At 40.2% G+C, this 23,380-nt stretch overlaps 1 protein-coding gene across 5 annotated transcripts in view; it reads right to left on the bottom strand.

Annotated features, from left to right (window-relative positions):
• The window catches only part of TRAPPC8 (trafficking protein particle complex 8), a 51,315-nt gene extending 46,616 nt beyond the window's left edge, over positions 1 to 4,699 (bottom strand). For 4 of the 5 annotated variants that reach the window (XM_029959298.1, XM_029959299.1, XM_029959300.1 and 1 more), the window contains exon 1: positions 4,492 to 4,699. In XM_029959298.1, the coding sequence (XP_029815158.1) occupies positions 4,492 to 4,646 (155 nt within the window). In that variant the 5' untranslated portion in view covers positions 4,647 to 4,699. Of the gene's footprint in view, positions 1 to 4,434 lie in introns of all 5 variants that reach the window. The other variant, XM_018080631.2, reaches the window with a different exon arrangement.
• Between the last annotated feature and the right edge of the window lie 18,681 nt (positions 4,700 to 23,380).

Below are 23,380 nucleotides of genomic sequence, written 5' to 3'. Positions count from 1 at the left end.
TCCCCTATTTCAAACCACAACCACCACCAATCAAGCCAGTTTTTTAAGTTCAGGCAGGACACACTGACTATGGTTGCCTAAGCCAACTGGTGCTACCACATGCCCCACAGTACAGCCCTCAACCAACTCTTCTGTATTTTATTTTCACAAATCCCTGTACAGTATATAAAAGGTAGTGCACATAAAGGGAAAATTCTCATACTTCTCATCTTTCAACTGATCATACAATTCATACCATGAAAATCTGAAATTGAGTCTTCAATCCCCTCCAGCCTGGAGAGTATATCACACCATTTACACAAGCATTTTCAAAAGTAAAATCTAAGCAGCCCAAGCCAAATCACACAACATGTGTTTACAATCCATCGTAAGTGTTAAAGCAGATTTCTAGCGCAGTTGAAATCTTAACTAGCATAGTTCTACCCTCCCCAATCACATACACACTCCCAACCTTTACTCAGCACTGAAACTCATGGGAAAACACAGTAAAGCAGTTTAGAAAATTGGTCCTACCCAAGAAACCTAATAATTTGTGGTTTTTTTCAGCTCTAAGTTTCAGGCTACACATCAACACAGGGGAGGGCAATTGTGCTGTCTAAACTTAATTTGTCCAGTTCAGCATTCCTAACAGAAAGCTGAAAGAGTTGTTTTGGGTTGGGTTTTTTTCATCTTATCACATAGGTAAATTATCAACCCTTCTGCCACATGATTACTGAAAATACACATGATTACTGTAAACACATTTCCATACAGAACACAGATGACATTTCTGGCATACGTACAATGCTAAGGACTGAAATAACAGACATAGCTGGAACCCCATAAAGCACTTTTCTTAATGCACAAAAAAAAAAAATTTCTAGTGTTATACATTTCTTTCAAGTGTTTAGGAGAACATTTCAGAAAGTACTTTACCAGAAGTGCAAGTAGTCACATATAATATTAGAACAGTATCTTTCTCAACAGAAGTTGAAAATCGCCAGATGCTGACTAAAATACTCACAAACAAGGAACTCCTAACATCAAACTAAGCTCAAAAAAACACAGCATACCCATTAAATCTCCTTCATCACTTGCTAGTTGAAGTGTACACTGTAATTCTCCCTCCCACCAAGACAGCATTAGTTCATATAGTATTTTTAAAGACTCTTAAAAACAGGATGCTCTTCTAAAGAAAACCTACCTATACAATATATATATTCATTAAATTAGGCATCAATTGTTATAACAAATGCAATAGTTAAGAAAGACTGCCACTTTGAGAATAAATATGTAGGTATAAAATCCTCAATATACTTTTATTTCCTTTATCAAAAGAAATTGAAAGTTTGGGGAGGGTTTTGGTTTCACTTTCCTCTAAAGTCAAAACTCACCAGAACTGTAAAGCTGTTCCTCTCACTTTTTTAACCATTTCAATAACAAAAAGCAACTTACCTATAGAAGTCAAGAAGGTAAAAATTATAGGACAGACCATTCCGAATCTGTGCTCAGCATTTCCTACCATCCCAATTTGCTATATTGCAAGGGTATTTTCAGCTACACCAACATTAGCAAGTCACTGACAGGCCAAAGTTGATGAGTAGATTAAATAATGATTAGTGCAGGGGGCAGCCCCCTAGATCTACACTATGTGGGGTTCTACTTGAAATTAGATATAATCTGGCCTCATTGGATTGAGCAACCTCGAGCAGTGTGCAGTTTTACACTACTTGAAGAATAAAGCAGCATTTTTGGCCTTCCCATCTCTGTTAACACATGTAGGATGACTGATATATGCAGAGTAGACAGATCAGCTTAGTTCCTGTGTATCAAAACTGTTCTGCACATAAATCAGGAGATTAATTTCATAACTGCATAAGCAAGAACTCTGATGAGCATGCAGCCTTCAACAGGTTCATAAACCATGTAAATCCTAAATTTCAGACAAAAATATCTATTATGACAGGACTCTAAAAATGCAGTAGCAAACCCGTGGCTGAGCTTATCAAATTATAGAAGAGTTCAGGAAGCAATGCATGTACTTTAAAGTTTTGCACAAATACAAGGGACAGCTTAATGCCAAAAGAGAAGAAATGCTAATAAACCCAATTTTATGTTACAAACTCAATGAAATAGCTTCTAAGTAAAGATGAGAGTATTACTTTAAAAAGGACAGCATTTCACACTCCCTTAGGAAAACACAGAAATGCTTACAAATTAAGATGCCAAAACAGAATCACAGAACAGTTAGGGTTGGAAGGGAACCCTGGAGATCATCCTGTCCCGCCCCCCTGCCAAGGCAGGGTCACCTGGAGCAGGTGACACAGGAACACATCCAGATAGGTTTTGAATGTCTCCAGAGAGGTAGATTCCATGACCTCCCTGGGCAGCCACTTCCAGTGTTCTGCCACCCTCAATGTAAAGAAGTTCTTCCTCATGCTGAGGTGGAACTTCTTGTGTTTTAGTTTATGGCTACCACTCTTCACAGAATAGTTATCAAAATAATATCACAATCATATATGATGATGATAATAACAATCATATGCAATGAAACACACAGTTGTGGAGGCATGGCACGTACACACATTCTGCTGAACCATGAGCAGATCATTAATCATGCCTCTCTTCCTCTGAATTTGACATGAAAACCACTATGGAAAAATTTTACCGCTGATTTTGGTCAAACCTATTAAAGTAGAGAAATTTAAAAACTTATCCTATGTTTTCAGTATTGTGCACTTGGTACAGTTAACAGCGTCACTATGCAACAGTGTTTGTGCAGATTCCAACAAGCATGTTCCCCTGTCATAGACTTCCACCAATTCTGGAGCTTGAGAAATCACTTACCATTGCACAAACTCATTAGGAATTTTATTCCACCAAACTACTCTTCTGCCTGAAGAAAATACCTACTACAGCTTTCCTTACCCTCATGCATGCTGGCTTCCACCACAACAAGTTACAGACAGCATGCAGGAATATGTTTTTCATGAAGCCAGAAGAGGAAGTCACAAAGAAGAAGAACTGGAGTCAGGCCTGTGGCCTGTTCAATTCAAATACACAAAGTAGTGCAGCAACAAAACCCTCTGTCCCAAGCTTTACCCAGGTAAACTGAGGATGACTGAGGTTTTCCAGCTCCTTAACTGTCAAAACAATTGGAACAAAAACAGTTGCAACTAAGCAACACAAGAATGAAGTGTTTTTCAAGGTGAATGCTTCATTTTCAGTAGTCTGCCTGGTTTGGTTTGCTAGATGCATTTTGAGAGCCTTTCACCAAAGAATCTAAAGAGATAATTAAGTTGAGAACTCTAAGGATGCAAGCGTCTGCATTTATTATTTTTATCTCTGCTGCATTCTCACATAGCTCATGAGTGTTGCTAAAAAAATGAAAAACATTTATAAACAAATCTTAATAGGTTACTAAGACTTACCACAGAATTAACAGATTTTTAACACAGAGTAGCTTTTAAGTTGATGTCATTTTTTTTAAAGAGAAATGCAAAAATCTAACTCAAGAGACAATACAAGTTCCATTTTCTTGCAGTTTCTTCAGCACATGACATGCAGAGGCCTGAGGTCTGAGATACTAAATCTGACAAATGTCACTGCATTACTATCCTGACAAAGAGTTCTATTCAAATTGCTGTCCTGCATACTATTTTGATGAGCAACAGCTTGAAACACATAGGTAAGTTAAATTAAAAAAAATAAAACAAACAATTCCAGATAGTAAGTTAAAGCATTAGAGCACACTACGGTTTCCCTCCAGTGGCCAATTTCCAGTTCTGCCAGACTTCACGTGGTCATTTCAAGGCTGCCACATGACCAGCTCAACTCCCACCTTCTCTTTGCACAGGTCGTACTCAGAGAAACGTCACCCAAAAAAAAGTATATAGGATAAATCTACAGGTGAGAGAAAGACTGAAATGACAACGTTTCTGAACGACTGACCACACTTTCAACAACTAGGTATCAGAAGTGTGAAACCCAGTAAGATCCATAGTAAGAGTCGTGTACAAATACCAGCCAGGTAACAGCAAAGTGGTTTCAATGAAAGACAAAAAATCGTCTGGAAGAGCTGGATTTACAGACACTTTCCTCTTCCGCCGTCTGATGCCTCCAGAAGCCCAACTTCCCAGGCTGCGCAGACTGAATGAAACTAAGCGGTCTTAAGAGCTGTCACCTGTGGCAACCCCGGCAAACGCAAAGCCTGTCCCAGCTCCAGGTGACACCCGGCCGGCCGGCCGCCCCCGGCCGGCCGGCCGCCGCCAGGGGCCCCGGGAAGGGGTGTCTCCCCCCGGGGAAGGGGTGTCTCACTCCCCGGGGAAGGGGGATCTCGCCCCGGCGGGGACAGCCCCGGCGGGACCCCCCGGAGGCCGCGGGCGGAAGGGAGGAAGGGAGAGGCGCCGCCTCCCCCGCCCCGTGTAAACAACCCGCTCCGCTCCCGGCACCGACCTTCCGAGGTGAGGCGGCAGAAGGGCCTCACCAGCTCGGCGAAGCTGAGGTTGTTCCTGCGAGGTGAGGCGGCAGAAGGGCCTCACCAGCTCGGCGAAGCTGAGGTTGTTCCTGCGGGTGAGCCGCTCTGCCTCCTCGCTGCACAGCGCGGCCACCAAGGGCACGAACGAGTCCTGGATGAACTCCTGCACCGACTGCACGCACTGGGCCATCGCCGCCGCCCAGGGCCGCCCGAGACGGCCCCGCCACCTTTTCTGCTCGTTTCTCCGGCTGCCCTCCCCCGCTTCCCGCGCGCTGTGCCTGTCGCGGTCCGCCCCGCCCCGCTCAGCGCCCGCGAGCGCCGCCATGTTGTGCTCTGCAGCCCTCCTCGGGGAGCCGCCCGCTCCGGCGCCCCCGCGGCCGCTCATGTGATTGCTGAAGGCGGGCGGGCCGAGCCGGGAGGCGACGTGGCCGAGCTGGGGGGGGAGTAGGGGGTGATCTCCCTCTCCCCCCGCGCCAAGACTTGTGCGTCCGAGGTGGGGAGGTGCGGGGCGGGCGAGGGGCCTGGGATGATGTCCCGGGGGTATCCCTGGAGCCGGGAAGCTGGTTTGGCACCCCCGAACTTCCCCTCATAAAAAAAAGTTCTGTCGGTTTTATTAAAAAAAAAAAAAAAGCCCAAAACAAAAAACCTCCAAAACGAACAACAAAAGCGCCAAAGAAATCACCCCAAAACAAAAACAAAACAAAACCAAAACGAAAAAAAGCGCCAAAAAATGAGATCAAAATTAAAAAAAAACAAAAAAACAAAAAAAACCCACAAAACCAAAGCAGTTATAAAAAAGCACCCAAATAACCCTAAAACAAAAGAAAAAAACCCAACAACCCCACACAAATAAAACCACACCCCTAAACCCCCTGGATGGTTAGCTATAAACTAAAACACAAGGAATTTCACCTCAACATGAGGAAGAACTTCTTTCCATTGAGGGTAGCAGAGCACTGGAAGCAGCTGCCCAGGGAGGTCATGGAGTCTCCCTCTCTGGAGACATTCAAAACCCACTTGGATGCATCCCTGTGTCACCTGCTCAAGGAGATGGTGCCTTGGCAGAGGGGTTGGACTGGATGATCTCCAGGGGTGCCTTCCAACTCACAATTCTGTGACCCACTGATTCTGTTAAAAAGTAGAGTTGTTTGGGTGTTCTCTGGCAGATCTGTCAGTGCTCAGTTGTATGCATGACATTCAAATGGGGCAAAATAGCTTCATTTTTTGAGATCAGCCCACTAAGACATGATATCATACAAAGTCCTTTTGCATTTATTGCTTAGGGAAGTGACATGGAAGGAAGGCGACAACGAGGATCAGTATGAAGTAAGGAATTTTGAACGTGTTCTTTACGAATGCGGAGTATCATAGTAGGGCTGGTTTTAACACCCTACCGGGAACAATCCTTGCGACAGGGCTTGTAAACATCACAAAAAAGCCCTTGTGTCTTTGGAAAACAAGACTTTAATAGAGCATGATTTCAACAGTAAGGTTTGGAAATCATTAGCCAATTTCTGAGTATTTGGCAGGCCTGTCAACAAGCAGGAAGTTTTTATGAATTGCTGAAGTGAGCCAGGTAAGTCCAGGGGAGAGCTAATGCTGAGGGAAAACTTAAAACATGAGATCACTCCTCCCAAAGTGCAAATGTCAGGGGCAGGGATATTATTACAGCTTAGATTCAATGGAAGATCACAGAATCACAGAATCAATTAGGTTGGAAAAGACACTCTGAGATCATCGAGTCCAACCTATGACTGAACACACCATGTCAGCTAGACCATGGCACTAAGTGCCACATTCAGTCTTTCCTTAAACACCTGCAGGAGCGGTGACTCCACTACCATAACACATTATTTTTCAGATGCACAATTTACAAAGGCATAAGAAGCCAAGGCTCATTATTTCTCCAAATGCCAGAGGTACTCTTTATGTACAACCAATTTCTATGGTAAATCTTCATGTATAAGAACCTTTTTAAAAAAAAGCAAAAGAAAGATGAGGGCTTTTTTCCAAGTTGATATCACAGAATTAATAGATCCTGATTGAAAGCCAAATAAAACTTGGGGGAAAATAATATCTAATTGTCTTCCCTTACAAAGTCAGTAATTTGGTAATGAGTGTTAACTTATTCATCTACATCAATTGGGTCAGCAGCTTCCTTTCTGAATGAAAAATTAGTTGTTATGTAGACAGTAAGAAAAAAAATAATAAGCCATGCAAGTTGATGTTTTTCATTATTGCGTCCTGGAAATGTTATCTGAAAGCTACTAAATATTGCAGGAAAAAATACTTTGGCTTTGATAGATAATTAGAACAAAGTGAAGGCCATCATTTCACAAATATTTATGGCTTATCCACATTTGGAAATTCCCCAGAGCTATTCCAAAATAATGTTTTCAAGGATACTTTAAAGTAGGACCTCCACACGGGCGTTTTGGAAAAATTGTGCTTCTCCCCCATTTCTCTTAATCCATTACTTCAGAGTTACATCTGGTAGACTGAAGTGGATCAGAAGTCCGATCCTGTTCACACACGACTGAAATTAAAAATTATTTTAAAATTCTGACCATCATCATGTCCTTCTGACAGAGATTCAATTTTTGATTCAAATTTCCAGCAGAGTCTCAAATTTAATGTGGCTATTATCAATCTTCAATAGCCATTACAGAATGACAAGTAATTCTTTTTTTTTTTTGTGTGATTGTGTTTGGGTTATTTTGTTAGAGCAGCTCTGCGTTCAAAACCTACATTTGCATTTAAAATTTATTCTCTGTATACAAAAATATGTACACATTTTCTTTTTATCCAGTATTAGGAATTTTGTGCTTAGAATTCTTTCTCTCATGGCAATCTCTCCCAGTTTGACACTGTCCAAAGGACTGGCTCTGTCACACTCGTTTCATGCAGCTCTGCCGTCTCATGGGCTCCTCTCCTAAGACAAGGGCATAAAATCACAGAATCACAGAATCATTTAGGTTGGAAAAGACCTCTGAGTTCATCGAGTCCAACCCTTGACAGAACACCACCATGTCAGCCCCACGACAGCACTAAGTGCCACGTCCAGTCGTTTCTTGAACACCTCCTGGGATTGTGACTGAGAACTTTTGATGCAGCCTCGGACTCGCCTGGTGTACTAAGGAGGGATGAACAACCTCATCTTCAATGCACACAGGAACTCTGTTGTGTCCTAGATCTGTTTGTAAAAAATGGTGCAGTCAATTAGGATTCAAATAATATTATCTTTATTTACAAGGCAGAAGGCACATTAGAAGGAATATAATATATCATTGCTAATGACTTGTAGTGCCCTAAGTCTGGCAATTTGGGCACAAAATTTTGCTTCCACATTCTGACAGTGTACAAATAGATAGGATAGATAGTGGACAGAAGTACAAAGGAATAATACAGTATCATGAATCCATGCTTTAACCATCCGAATTACTTAACTGAAAATGCTTCTTATTACAGAGAAAGCTACAGATCAAAGGAAACAGTAGGTGAACAGAAGTGAGTGTGTGTAGAATGAGACAGGGTAGGGGAGACCCAGTCTGACTGAACACAAAAAGAGAACAAATAGTAAGAAAGTGTCATGAATAAATCAGAACATATAAACATCACTGAGACAGAAAAATACATCCACTGTTTCAATTGTAAAAAACCCCAGAACATTACTGTAAAATTATGAGTTGTAACTTCTCAGCCTCTACCCTTTGCTAATTCCTTGCTGCTGCCAGTAGTGCTTTTTTACTCCCTTGGGCTAGAAGCTTCCTGAACTTTTAAGTTTTTGTGATTGATTCCTTTACATAGATATTTCCGCTGAATGCAGCTACTGTTGAGGAAGTTTAGTTGCAACTAGTTTTTTCATCTGTTAATAAAATAATATTTGTATTACTGTGTAGGTTTAAACCAGGAAAAATAATATAGAATTGCAAGCACTGCAAGCTGAATTGAATTCAGTGCCTTGCTTTGCAGTTATTTGAATATGGAATGTGTTTGTTTCCCTGTGGTAGTTACAGGTTAAACTACATCCTTGAAAGTTTACATCATGAACTCCCAGCTCCTTGCAAACTTCAAGTGTACATTTGAGTTTATGCTCAGTTCAGATTTTTGTAGTGTTACAGAAGTGATGTTTTTCACAGCAATTCACTGCAGCATAACTTGAAATGAGAGTTTCAGATTAGGCTAAAATCACCCAAGAAGCTACATATTGAGAGGTGGAGATTGTTGTTTGAGGTTTTTTTTAATAAAGTGCAGCAATAGACAAATAGTTCCAATTTAAATATCCATGTAGATTTACAGCCAGTTAGCTGTTATGTGGTAACTCCTCAAGCTTAATCTGGGTCCCTGATTTCTCAACTTTTTGATTTGCTTATGGCCTTCACAAGCCTTCTGGACAATGTGGTTGTCTGTGTCAGCAGTTCTGCACCAGTGGCACTGGTATAGAAGATGAATTGCTTCCAGAGTGAGGCTGTGGTGTCTGAGGCTTTGGTCCCTGCAGTCTGCCCTGCATGAGTTTCACTGCATTCCATAGATCAGGAAAAGCTCTTTAAATGCCCCTCTGCAGCTTGCAAGACTAAGAAAAACAACACACAAGGACAGAAGAAAGAGCAACTCATCAAGAGCTGAATCAACACGTTTTCCCAGAAGACAAGGAAAAATAACCATTCTGAAGGAAAATTTTAGACAGCAAGGCAGTAAGAACTGTTCCAGGGGCCTCAAGTGTACACCAAGCCCATATGTACCAAGGCCACGGTGCCTGGAACACGGTCCAGTCCCTCTGACTCACAGACACACTGGCTGAAGCAGAAGGTCAGATCTGAAGCTGCAAGGGTTAAATGGAAAGGTTTTCCCAGCCGTGCCTCAGGGTGGGTCATAGAGAGGAGTGGTGGCAGCAGGGGGTCAATCTCCAGCTCTTATGAATTGATGGTACACTCTCCTTGACAACTCTGGATCCCAACGCCCTTGATAGATGTGGAATGAGAATGGGTGGTCATGCAGTTCTTCTTCCAGGGATGATAATGCAGCTCTTCCAGTGAACAACTCCTGGTATCTAGAGAGAGCTAGGAGGAACTCATAGCTCCTGACGATCCTGCTCTGGCTGGGATTTCTGAGGTAGTTGTTCTCTATAACCTCTCTTTTGTTCCCCTTAGAACCAGCCATCTGCCACTCCCCTGACCCAATCCAGGATTAACAGCAATCTTCTATTCTTTGGCGGTATTGCCCCAAGGCTTTTAAATCACCAGCCTCTTTTTATTAATAGATGTAAATCTAAGAAAACTCCATAAGAATCAGTGTTTTTCATATAATTATGGGGCTTGTACATAACAAAAGAGAGAGAAAAGTAGAAAAAAAAAAAGAAGAAATTAAGGAAAGCAAGTGGATTCCAAACTCAGAAACACAGACTTTGGCTCCATTCACCACAAAACTTTGGGACACATATAAATCTTCCCGGTAACCTTGTAAGAAAAATTAAGTTCTTGTACTCACTCTCTCACACACACTCACTCTCATACTTCCCTTTTCCTACTAATCTGAGAGACTTCTACCTTAAATAAATCATCCCTGCTGCCCATTTCTTTTAAACTGTAGTTGGATAATCTTCCTGATTCTGGGTGACCCTTTGTCAGGGAAATTCCTGGGGATGTCCCCCCCCCCATTGCTGAAACTGCGTCACTAAATTAACAAAGGACTGCCTAACAAACTTCATGCCTAAGCAAAATTTGAACTACTGTCCCCAAACTAGTTTCATTTTTGCAGACTTTGTCACATAACGTGGCCCTATATCAAGGTGTATACTGGAGTATTTATGACTTAGTATGTGTATATAGTACACAGCTTTGATTTGTAGGTGATCAAAAGCAAGTTGGTATGTCTCAGGTGGATGGGAGGCAAGCATTGGTTACAGTATACATATGCAGAAATGTAGACAAATAACTGAAAGTACAAATTACATCTGATTAATTAAATCCAGTTCCTTAGATTTCACCCTGATTTCACTGAGCTTAGCTGTCACAGTGTTGTTAAATTTAAGCAATATAAAGAAAAAAAAAATCATCGGAGCAATAATTAGAGAAATGTAGAGACAACTGGAGATGTAAAAATGCATTGTCAAAGGAATATGTGATTTCAGAACTTTTCATGAGGTAACCATGAACATTCTACAACTGTTCACCTGAGGTGAATTCACACAAAAAGTCTCTAAAGTAATGGGGGAAAAAACCCCCACTTTTTCTTGCTATGTCCTGAAAATACACTATTTTCTGTCTATCATAAAGCTCTCTTTTTTATACCATGTTATATTAAAACACTAAATAAATCCTGACCCTAAGCTACCTTTTTAGTTTACTTTGAAAGCAAATTTACAGTAAATTTGACCATACCATGCCATGTATGAAAACCAGCCTTCCTACAAGGCATTGTATGGCAATTTTTGGGCGTGCTTCAGCAGCAGCAGCAGCAGCATGACAATGGGGCAGGAGAGGGGCTCAGCCATCTCCTGTTGCCTGTGAAAGCTGCCACTGCCAGTTGGGACAGATGCCCCCCACCACCCTAGGCCTCCACTGGCATGGGCAGCAGCAGAGCAGAACTGAGATACTGTCGTGTCCTCGAGTTACTTTTAACGCAGTGGGGTTTTGCTGTGGAGGCAGTATTTCTGACGTTTGGATCTTTGTTACTCATCTCCCCAGAGAAGCTACAAATTTTTACATTTTACATTACCTGTGCAAGCCGTGTTGTTAAAAAATCTGAGATACTGAATTTTCAATTTGTTGCCATTCATTTATATATATTTCTTTTTTTTTTTTTAAAGTCAAATAGCAATGCACTTAATGCAGAGAGACTTGCTAAGACATCTTAATACTGAATTTTTCTTGTCTTTTTCCTTAAAAGGGAGTCATGGCACATTATTGCTGTATTCAACTGGATTTTCTCTTTTGCTTTTCAACATATTTAAGTAATTAGGACATAGAAGGAGAATATGAAAATGAGCCAAACAGTAGATTTTTCACTTAGAAATCAGTGTTTTCCTGGCTCACAGAGAGTATTTTTTCCGAGGTTTTTAGTTATGTAAATAAAGTGCTACATAGAACAAGGTCATACAATAATAATAAAATGCCTTGAGATGATAACATCAGAGTTTTCCATTGTTCACCAGATATTACTCCAGGGAATAAAATCAATTTGAGATTTCCTGTCTTTCCTATGATTAGAATTGCCTCTCTGTCTTTCCACAAACATACTTCTTTTACCATATTTAAGAGAGCAAACAAATAAACTTTTCTTTGTCATTTAAAGAAATTTAGTCTTTGAACCACCAGTTCAGATTTTCACTGCAAAAGGTATTTCAATGCATTAGAAACAACTAAGTAGCCGTGAAAAGGTGATTTTGAGCTTGCTAGAATTTAAAAGTTGCAATAGTCGAGCAGATGAGATTAATCTATCACACCACAGGCTGATTGAATAGGAAGAAATTTTTTCAACTGCCTTTATTGTATGCTTAAAGTGTGAGAAGCAATGTTTCCAAACGAACAATTTGTTATTTGGGTTCTAATTAATAGATTTCACTGTATTCCTAGAAAGTGCCTTGTTTAGACTCTCTGTGACTGTAAATTACCACTTTTGGCCAAAAAAAATAAAATTGAAGAGCAGGAGAAAAGCAAAAGAGAAATCCTACTCAAGAGATTTTTTTTATTATTATTATTTTTTTACTATTGGCACAATCAAAAATTCTCTTGGGAAAGGTTCAAGTTACATATTTCTTTTATTGTGTGCCAGTAGAGTTTAGGGAAAGATGAAACTGTCCAAAAAGCATGTAAAATCTATGAGGTTTACTCTGTCTAATAAATCTTTCAACCTTAGTGCTCTCTGAATAAAATCAGCAATAAAAATAACTACTGGGTGTTTCTGTTTATCTTAGGAGCCATCATGTGGATGTCTACTTAGGGAATAGTTTCACAAGAAATTGAAGACAACTTAAGTCTCATTTACTGACCAAAAAAAAAAAAGGCAAGCAGTTCCACCCTCCTCAATTGCTCTTCACTTGGTACCTTCATAAGTCTTTCCCAAGTGGTTACATAATAACCTGGAGCAAAGAACTAACACAGCTGAAAATTAACCCTATTTTGAAAAAGTGGTCCAGTTTGCTTGGCCAAAGCTGCACAAACAGGAGAAAGGGGCCATGGCAGGAGATGACATCAGTCCTTTCAGAAGAAGCCTGGGCTGTGAGTGACCTCAGCTGTCTGCAAAACACCCTGGAGGTGATGAAACATTCCTTAGACAGCGTGAACCGGATCTGCAGAGGCAATACATGGGATATAACTTTGGTGCTGTTTTGGTTTGGATGAGAAGCCGGCTTTGCTCACTGCACTTTGTGTTCATATGAAGGGATGGGTTTAGACGTAACTGAAAGAGAAAATGCTTTGCATGGACACAGCTGCTGCACTCAAACTGCTTATGGGTGTCCAGTCCACAAGATGAAAAGCATCAGCTGTCCCAGTCTACAAAATAAGGTCCTTTCAGGGCACACTACCTGCTAATGTAGACATAGCCACATGTTACCTTCTCTCAGCTCCATTGCAGGGGTAACTTCAATCATCTGCTAGTGTCTGCATTGAAAGCACCAGAGCTGCTTCCTCAGTAATGGTAAGGAAAAGGGCTGACAACAGGGAAACAAAGAACATGTAATTTTGTTTATCGAGATCTATTATTCTGCATTAAGTCTTCTGGCTCAATGTAAGAAATACTACTTTTAGTCTACAATATTATTCAACTTCTGAATTGCTGCATTATCATTTGAAGCATAAAGGAATTAATTCTGATCTAAATTATACCAGGAGTCACCAGATTTAGTGGGCAAGACATGATTGTTCCTATATTTTTTGTAGGGATATAGTCCTCAGCTTGGGAAGAGATTGGGGTCAAAGGGAAGACAGAATCAGAACTCTCCACTTCAGCAGCTTCCAGACAGCACAGTGCCAACACATGAAAGAACTATCCTCCCTACTAGAAATTAGAATTGAAAAGATAATTATATTTTTGCTTGTTTGGGAAAGAAGGGAAATGGAGGAAGGAAAGGAGTATGATAGACTGAGTATGACAGGGCTGGCTCCCAAACGGGAAAGCTCTGACCACAGGATATAATCTCTTTTTCCTCTGTGTGTTGTGTCCCATACCAGACATGGCAAGGTAAAGTGCAAACTTTCCAACCAGTTCTAAACAGCCTGCTTAAATTTTTGCATTTAGTAATCCTATTTAAGTCAGAAAGGTATTTCACATTGCAGTTGACTTTTTCTCTCCCCAAAATGCCACTTGGTAGGAGATGTCAAAATTTTAACTTTTGTTCCAGTTTGAGGGGGAAAACATTAATGAGGTAATTTCTTGAGGAACAAAAAATACCTGTTAGTTATACACCTACTACACTGCATCAAAGTCATCATATGCTCCTGAGTGGAGACTGGTAAAGGGGTGTATTGCCTCTAATTTGAGTGTGATCTCTGTGGCTACATTCTTGTAAAGCAATTTAAAGTTTTTGTGATAGCTCACTTCTCCTTTCCCTCCTACTCACTGTATCCCTGGGGCCCCTTTTTGCTCTGATCCACTTTCCAAAAGCCCAGCCTGATGGATCAATCAAGCTGTCTAGATCCCTCAGCTAGCCACGAACTCAGGACTGCTGCTTCCTTTCCAGGAGAAGTTTCTTCAGGGGGAAATGCAGCGTAGGTACAGAGAAAATTGAACATTCACACAAGCATACATTCTCTAATAGAAAAAAATAATTTACTCATTACAAATAATTTCTACTTCAAATTGATCTGGAAAGCAGTAAGTGCTACGGGTCAGGCAATACTACATGAAAAGACAGACCAATCTAGGAAGCTAAGCCAGCAGACATGGGTTACTGACTTGCCAAGAAACATGGGTAGGGAAAAAACTCTCACCAATGAACCAAGCAGGACTTGAAAGGACAATACTGCAAGGAAAAAGCATTGGACTCAAATCTCAGAGGAAGATGACAGAGCAGTAGTCTGGGGGTAAGTAAAGAATGGGCAGGATGGAAGGTCTTTGTGACTGCAGTGGTAAGGTCAGTGAATTTGTGTGGAAGCCACTGCTACAGATAGGATCAGAGCTGGAGGCAAATATGAGGAAGCGGGAAATCAAAATACCAAAGGAAGTTTCAAAGTTTTCCTATATGTTGATAACAAAAAATAAATTTCAGGCACTGTATTTTTTTACTGCCAATTTTCCATGAAAGAAATCATTTCATGAATTAACAAAAGAATATTAAACCTTCTCTTCAAATGCTAACCATTAAAGATATCCTACTTATATGGCTTATCTTTTTAGTTAAATTCACAAGGGTTTTCTCTGGGGGAACTATAGTTTCTCAAGGTACAAGCAGAAGTTAGAAATTACACCATGATTTTATAAAACCGGCTTTCACCAGGCACCATGTATCTACTTCAGCTGACCTTACCCAGTTAATTTTATGACTCACTCTAACAAAGGTTAAGATGTTAAGGTTTTAGAAAGTTACCCCAAATAATATAATTGTCAGAGATTATTTTCTCATATAATAGTGTCATTAAAATCAGGAAAGTAGATGAAAGGTCATGATGTAAGGAACCTCACTGAAATTAAAATTCACATTTCAAGGCAACAGCACTGCTGCCTGACATACGTGCACGCTCAAGTGTCTCCCTTTTGGGAGTAGGAAATACTTGCCTCTTTCTAACTTGCATAAATGACAGGAAACTCATACATGGAAATCCTTTACAATCATAGCATTTTCAACTAGGACAAGGGAACAAAGAGGAAAAGCAGCTTGGTGTGTTCCTTTTAGGTCAATCAACAAACATCCCTTGTTGTGCTTCAACATGTATCCTCAATTGTAAAACCACAGCTTATGCGTGGGTGGGAAAATGCCCTGTGGTTCAGCAGCAGTGTTCATTATATGCACGCTGAGGTTACACCAAAAGAATGTACTCCAGAGCCTCTGCTTGGGAACCATTGCTCTGTTTCTCATTCCCTTCAGTTATCCTCTTCTACTTATGCAGATTGTCTGTGGGCACAGGTTACCCAATGTATGCTATGCCTTGATTGAAGAGACAGGGAAGGCAAATCAAGGGTCCAAGAGAGAAAACTGTTACATGTTTTATCATGTTATGATGTTCCCAGCTCTTCTCTCTCAAGGTTATGCTTGTATCCCTTCAATGGAGTCTGTGTTCTGTAAACATCACGGTTTCAGTATCCCTTGCTGTTGTCAACAAAGCTAATAAAACCAGATGGCAGGCCAAGCTCAGCCTACTAGAGCCTTCTCATGCTATATTTCTCTCTCTTCCTTTGTTCCTTGTCCCAACAACCAGCCTAAAGACACCCTCCCCATGGGGAGTACTGGGTGAGGACCCCTGGTCCCCAAGCCCCCAGGCTGCCTTGACAGTGGGTGCTGTGGAGACACTGGTGTTTGGAGTGGCTGCAGCAGCTCAGTAGTGGCAGCAGGGCTAGGACCAGTTTTGAGTGAGAAACTGGAGAAGACTCAAGTCTCAATGGAGCAGCTTTGTCATTGAGTGCAGGCTCTGGTAAGGGTAGGTGCCACCAGAGATTTTCAGATACAGAGAAGATGATGATTATTTAACTTCTTTGGAGAATCAGTCTAAAAACTCGTGAATGTCAGTCCAGAGCTAACAAGCCCCTTAAAATTTTGTGGCTTGCCAGAATACTTAGTTTAATGATGCTCAAACTCCTCAAAAATAAGAAAATAAAGAACTGAAAAATACTGAAATTTTATGTCTGAGTACCAAGTACTGAGTATTTGAAACAATAAATGTCCAAATTTGCCCTACTTGAAAAGTGGTGCACTGCAGCTATTTCTTTCAAAACTGAGTAAAAAGTGCACAGCACTCAGTAGACAACTAAGTTAAAGGGGTTAATTCTATCTCTTGATTAAGAAAAAGAATTTTAGGCAAGTTGCACTGAGCAGAAGTTCCTTCACACGTTCTGCACTTAGAGCAGCAAATCTAATGCAATAAATATCCTATTTTTCAGCTTTTACTATCACTATTCCCATCAGAAGTCATTTGCCTTCATTGATAGCAATGCTATCAGGGAAATGCATGCTGCTTCTCCACCCTGCTGCCAGGTTGTGTTCAGCCACTAGTTGTTCTTCTGGAAGTATAGTACCCATTTTTTCCTCCCAGATATATGAGATTGCACTTGACATTTTAGGATCCACTTTCTCTGAATGGGTCCAATTTATCCTGGAATCCAGATGACACTGTGTGATGTATGTTGCCATCGTGATTTATTGCTTCGTCTGTGCTTCTTGCATCTGCAAATACAGTTGCTTGATGGTTTTATATCAGTTTCCAGATTGTTCATAAAAATATTACCTAAGATCAGGTATGTGTGTTTTTGATGCTACTTTGTAAGATCAGTCATACAACATTTCTTATTTCCTGAGTATCTCATTCATATTATATAATGTTAATTTATAATAGTTTGAAGGCCATGAAAGACTAAGTTAAATACCCTACAGAAGTGTATTACATCAGCACAATAAAAAAACCCAATTATAACTGAAGTTTGTCAGAGTACACCCTGAATTCAGCTTGCCAAGTCCTGTTTCTAAAACCAAATTAGTGAGCATCAATATATTTCTATTGACTGTCCTTCATCTTTTACATTTTATAACTGATGAGGTCAACCACATTCTTTAAGTCCAGCATTGGAGGACTTCCACTGCATGATCAGAATTATTAACCATGATTAACAGCAAGATGGAAAACTCTTCAGCCACATCTTCTAGGATTATTGCATGAAAGTTCTCTCTGTCTTCCTTTTAGAATATTTATTTATTTTTAGAATATCTATTAACATGGTTTTTAATACTTACATTTCCATTACGGCCTGGCAAATTATCCGGTACCCTGATCAGATGTAAATACATCCTTTTGCTCCTTACCAAATACTGTTACTAACTGTTGAACACTTCTTTGCACCATTAGCCCTCTCCTATCAATCTGGCACCAAATTTTACCTGCTGTTTTACCTTCTTTTTTTTCTGCTTTAGATTTCCTTCTGTTGTCCCTCATTTTACTACGCTTGAATTTTCCTTAGCTTCATTTGGTAATTTTTATTGACATATTTATGATTGCTATCTACTTCTCACTATTGTCTTTCTTTCTTTTTCCAGAAAGGAGTTTTAATAAAATTGTTCATTATAATAATTAAAATATTGCACAACACTTATCTTGTAATGAAGTCTTCTGAAACACACTCTAGTTTTCATTCATGCTGTTAAGCTTCTCATCCAATAGGTTCTCAGGTTTTTTTATTTCTTAACTAATTTTTTTTCTAGGAAACTAATCAGGCATATGTAGACAATTTATTTGTATGTGTATATCTCAGTAAATGCATACACATCTGTAAATGCCTACTCAGCCATAAACACATGCTCATGTAACAGAACTTGACTGAATCTGGTCTCTGTGTGAACTCATTTGATGTAATTGGTTGTGAGCACTGTATCTTCAGGCCACCACAAGCTTCTAGCCTTGTGATCATTCCAGCCCTTCCCACCACAGTCAGGTCTGCGTGTGTGCCATCTATTGAGTACTGGAAAATTATGGTTGGTAATTCCTAAAATCTCTAATACACTTTTACCTCTGTCTTCATGAGGCTTCCATTCTCCATGTCAACAATGACAATGCCATTTCTGTTTTCACATATTATTGACACATACTTAATGGTTTATTTGTTGGGGCTTTTAATGTTTGGAGGTTTTTTACAACATTTTACTTTTATCCTTTATAATTTAATGTTTTCCATATATTATTCATACTTCCATTAAGTCAGACTTTCAGTGAGTATGTGATTTACTGGGAAAAAAAAACAAACCTACAGATTTAGTCTGATTGATCTTTTTTAATAATCCTTGCACTTAATTACCTTACAGTGGCTAATGACCTTTTATCACATTATGTTATTAATGCAATCATATGCAAAAAAAATTAAGTTTGAGTATAAATCAGATCTAAATCTTAATGAAGTGACACCAAATGTAATGCAGTAATAGACAAAATTAGAGTTCAGCCAGTGGCATGGTATTACTATTTTCCTCATGGTTGATTGGATACTATAGAAAACCAGTAACTGACAGAGGATCCATTGATTTGATTCTGATTGACAAGATTTCATATATGTTAGAACATAATCTGTTGCAGTTTCTATAACAATGTATGCTGCTATTCTGATTTTTGTGAGTTTTACCTAAGATGAGATATAATTCTTCTCAGATCTGCTTTTATTATTCATCAGTGGGTAGCATAGGAGTAAATAGTAAGCACAGGAAATATTGCTGTCCTTCCGTTATCATTACATGTTTGATTTGGCAAGTTAATAACATGACTGCAAAAGCTGTTTATATGAGATAATAATCACTGCAGCGTTTGGGTCCAGAAAATGCTGATAACTCCTCCAAAACTTTATCTGTAATGGAAATTTCCAAGAAAATCACTTGGACAGGAGATTACTAGTTTTACTGCAGGCCAGATGCAAACTGAAAGACACAGAACATGTTTATGCTTTCATCTTGGAGGTACCAAATCTACTGCATTTCCCATTTTATTGCTTACTCAAAAGTGGGTCATACTTGACTTTGCTTCTGTAAAAATATCAAGCTGCAGAAAATACATCAGATATTGGAAAATATATACATAATCTGCCAGATATTAGTTTTCTATGATTCTATATCCAAATTTCCTCAATAATAAGGAAAGAAATAATATTCTGTCATAATTAAAAATACACTGCCCAAAAGATATTGAAACCTATGCCAACTGTACTTAATAGAACAGGTGCAACTTTTAACCAAATGAAAAAGACCTAGACGTATCCCAATTCACTTATATGCATTACTAAATGTATCATATATTTTCCAGTACTTGTAGAAATAAGTGGGAACACTATCTTTATTCTTCAGGTGTTCATGTACATGGGGACACCTAGAAGGAATCTGCTTTTCTTTTTATTCATCACAGGCAAAAATAACCAACAGTTGCTTTGGTAGATTGCTTTGACAGCAGCATTAAGGTCACCATGTGATGTTTGTACATGTTCAACTCCTTTCAGGATTTTCCCTTGACTTCAGCAGTCATTTACACTGCAGGTAGAGAAGCTCCATGCACAGGGATACATGACATGAGGGAATATGACAAGAAAAAACACAACTTTGTTTCCACAGCTGAGCACTCCTCGAGCACCTTAACTTCCACTAAAATTAACCTATATTTGTGTCCACTGACAACACAAGGACATGTCTCATGAATTCTGTTGCCCCATATTGTTATTTTCTACAGACATCCCCATCACAGCTATCATCAGAATACTGGGTGAAGAAATAACAGGCTGAAAACAGATAAAACAGAGAATCAAGGTCTTTCATAACCTGCATAAATAGAGAGACCAAAATAAATTTCTCACAAATATCTGTTGTCATTGTTTATAAATTTTAGCCATTAAAGTCTTTCCCCATCTCCTTTGACAGTGGTAGTTGACAGTCCATCATGAATGTGAGCCACTGCTGTCCAGGCCTGAGAAAATACCATCTCCAGTTGTAATGGAAATTTGTTTTTAAAAGTAATCATTGACTGAATTATCAGCTTCATGATAACTTAGAGTTGTCTACCACTATTTTAAGTGCCTTATCAGTTACATCTGTGCTCAACAGGCATGTGCCTTGGTAGGTAAAACAGCACCACGACAGCTTTCTATCTTCTCTGAAAAATATTAGTATTTTGTAAGTAGCGTTACAGGGAGTTACAACAAATACACTGCTGCTGTTTGGTATGGCACCCTTTAGGCTTTAAAAAACCCCAAGGTTGCGCCTACCTCCTGGATGTATTTCATGACCTCTATCCCCTCTTCACCCATAGCACCCAGGGGGTGTCACTCTGAACAAAGCAGGTTCCCTCCCTCCTTCATTCCTTCCCTCCCTCTGCCACTGTCCCCATGAAATAGGGGGACACTTCCTGAGGCCGCAGTTCCAGCAGTGAGGCAGGATGGGATAGGCAGAGGTGCTGGGGGGTTCCCTCTCTGTGTTGGGTTGGTGGTGGCTGACTCACAGGGAATACCTAGAAATATGTCTAGATTCATCACAGCTAAATCTGCTTAAGGGTATGATATGCCAGAAAATCAGTTTTGGTATAGCTGCTTTAGTAAAAAGCCAGTTGTTCTGGATCACTTAAAAAAATCAATGCATAAAACCAGCTGTTCTAGAATGAGTGTGTGTTTCTGGTTCAGATTCCAAGTGAGTATTTCTAGTAGTTGTCTTTATCACAAATTTAATATGACCCATAATTGAAGTATTACCCTAATCTGATTCTTGTTCAGATGCAAGCACAGCATAAAGATGCCATCTAGAATCAGCACAGAACAATGAAGCTGTAAAATGAGAGAAAAAACATGAGCCATCTGCTAGTGCCTCCCTTCACAAGCATGGCACTTGGCACAGGTATCCTAATACTGATAACGGCAGGCACAAATATCGCTTAAGCTGGTGCTCAGGAATAATTTAGGGGAAAAAGTAAAAGGAAAAAAAGTGTAAAGGCTTCCTTGAATGTTTCTGAGTGCCTTTGTTGCCAGGATCACTCATTGGCCTCAAAAGCTTGTAGTCAACCTTGCAGTGTTCCTTCCCAATAGTGATCCAGCTAAGCAGTTGCACCTTTTCTCCAATTCACCTGGCGGGGCTTGTTTTTTTTATTTATTCCAGGTCACTGATCATGGAAAATTATGTGCTTCTTAGCTGAGACATAGACATATATGTATGCATAAAAATGCAACTGTTTAGAGCAGCCTCAGTCTCTTCAAGAACTAATGTATTAGCTTTTGTTGGATTTGAGAAGAGTTAGGCAGACTCTGACTCAAGAGTCATGACAATTGTTTGAAGGCTAAATGCAAAGGGGAAAAAAAGTAGGGCTTCAGCAGTGTTCAGAGTCAATATCCTGAAATGCCTAGGTTGTATTTAATCTACCTGCACTCTGTTAAGTTTTGTTTGTTTATTTGTTTTGCCTGTTTAGGTATGGCCTAAGGAAATAAAGCAGAGTGATAAATCGGTTTAAGGGTGGAGGTGGTATTTTTTTTGTTGAACCTGAAAGTTTTGCAAATTGTTTTTATAGTCAAGTGAACAAATCACTGACTAACCTTGTATCCTTTATATCAACTCTTTTTCCTGCTACTGACAGTTTTAGAGGGAGGGTGAACAAACTGGCAGAGGGTTATCTGATTTTATATTCTGTTACATTAAAAGGGGTAAGCTCTCAGACAGCATGTGTGAACCTTGTTCAGGGTTATTTATAGAAGATTCATCTGTTCCTCAGGGAAACAAAGAAACCTTTTCAACCCTGTCTAAAGGACAGGAATGATCCAAGTTAAAACCTGCCTGAGGGCAAACCATGTGTAACAATTCAGAGTTTATCCTTGGGCAGGGAGCATATTGGGTCTAGGCTGTACTCTCTTTGAATGTGTTGTAATCATTTATACGCCTGTGAAGTAACTGCAAAATACCACCTTTGTCTGACTTAGGCTTTGATTTTATTTTATATGGCTCCATGGAGCTATAGGTGAAGAAGGCTTCCAAAGAAGAGATTACATCCAAAATTCTCCTATAGATTGATCACAAGCGATTAAGTGTCTTAGAAATGCTGTTGTGGAGTGCTCTGGGAAGCTTGGCAGGTTGCTTTACAATGCTTTGAGAAGGCTTTGCCTCAGACTCCAACCCCACTCCCTGCCACAGTTGCTATTTACATAGCAGAGCTGGTGGCGGCAATGTGGACTCCTGACTTAACAGCTCCTGTGCAAAAGTTAGCATTTTAGCAACTGGGAAAACAGGTGGATTTGCACTAAAATGCCCAAGTGAGCAGACGTATCTCTCAGGCACGTGATGTAACTCTTGGGAACGATCCTGTACAGGGCTAGGAGTTGGACTCAAGGATCCTTGTGGGTCTCTTCCAACTGAGCATATTCTGTGATTCTATGACCTGAGAGAAAAGCCCATGATACCTTTTGCTGGGCTGGAGAGTTGGGAGAGAAAGCAGAAGGAAGGGCAGCCTCCCTCAACGGAGGGGCAGCACAGGAGGGTGTGGGTGGCTGTGAGTGGCAACATCCTAAATGGGCGCAGCACTACTAACTGTTTGGGCCAGTGATTTATGGACCCAGGTGCCTCTCTTCCACTTCTGGAAGTGACTGCACTTAAATCTACAGGCAGAACTGGCAAAACAGAGTGTGTTCCCCTTTATTACCCATTTCAGTGCAAAGTCAGCACTGATATGTTGTGGAATTTTGCATTCACACAGCAGGGTTGCAGATACAAGTTTTCTCCTGACACTTCTGTAGCAGGGAGGGGAGATGTAGCAGAGGGGCACAAGTGCACATTTATCATAGAGGTGCAAGGACTTTTATCATCTCCTTGCCCTTATGCATCTGCTAACTGCACACTCACCCATGCTCACTGAATGTGCTCACTGAAGGTTATAGTCTGGTACAACAGCTTTTTCTAGCTCCTCCAAAGCTAGAGGGGCTATGAGTCAGTCAGTCAGTCAGTCAGTCAGTCAGTCAGTCAGTCAGTGAGTCACTGTGCATCCTTTCTTTTGTCCTTCCATGCAGCCCCAGGCTGTCATTTTACCCTTCAGATCCCTACCTTGACATGATGAGGAGCCATAATCTGATGCAAAGTAAGGCCCGCTCCTGTCCCATTAGAACCAGAATTTCTCAATGGTGCTCAATGAAGGACTGCAATGTTTTACATCTCTACAGGAAAATTCACCAAATCTGTCATATCTGACAAATTTGACAAAAGCTAACAAAAAGCTTTCAAAAGCAGCTGCAGTGACCACTAATCCAATCTGCTTTTATTACTAAGAGCAGAGAAGTGGCTAA

The sequence above is a fragment of the Manacus vitellinus genome, unplaced genomic scaffold, assembly GCF_001715985.3.
Source record: "Manacus vitellinus isolate BGI_N305 unplaced genomic scaffold, ASM171598v3 scaffold_1_pilon, whole genome shotgun sequence".
NCBI lineage: Eukaryota > Metazoa > Chordata > Aves > Passeriformes > Pipridae > Manacus > Manacus vitellinus.
The sequence above is the reverse complement of the archived record's forward strand: the minus strand, read 5'-3'. Positions and strand labels throughout refer to the sequence as shown.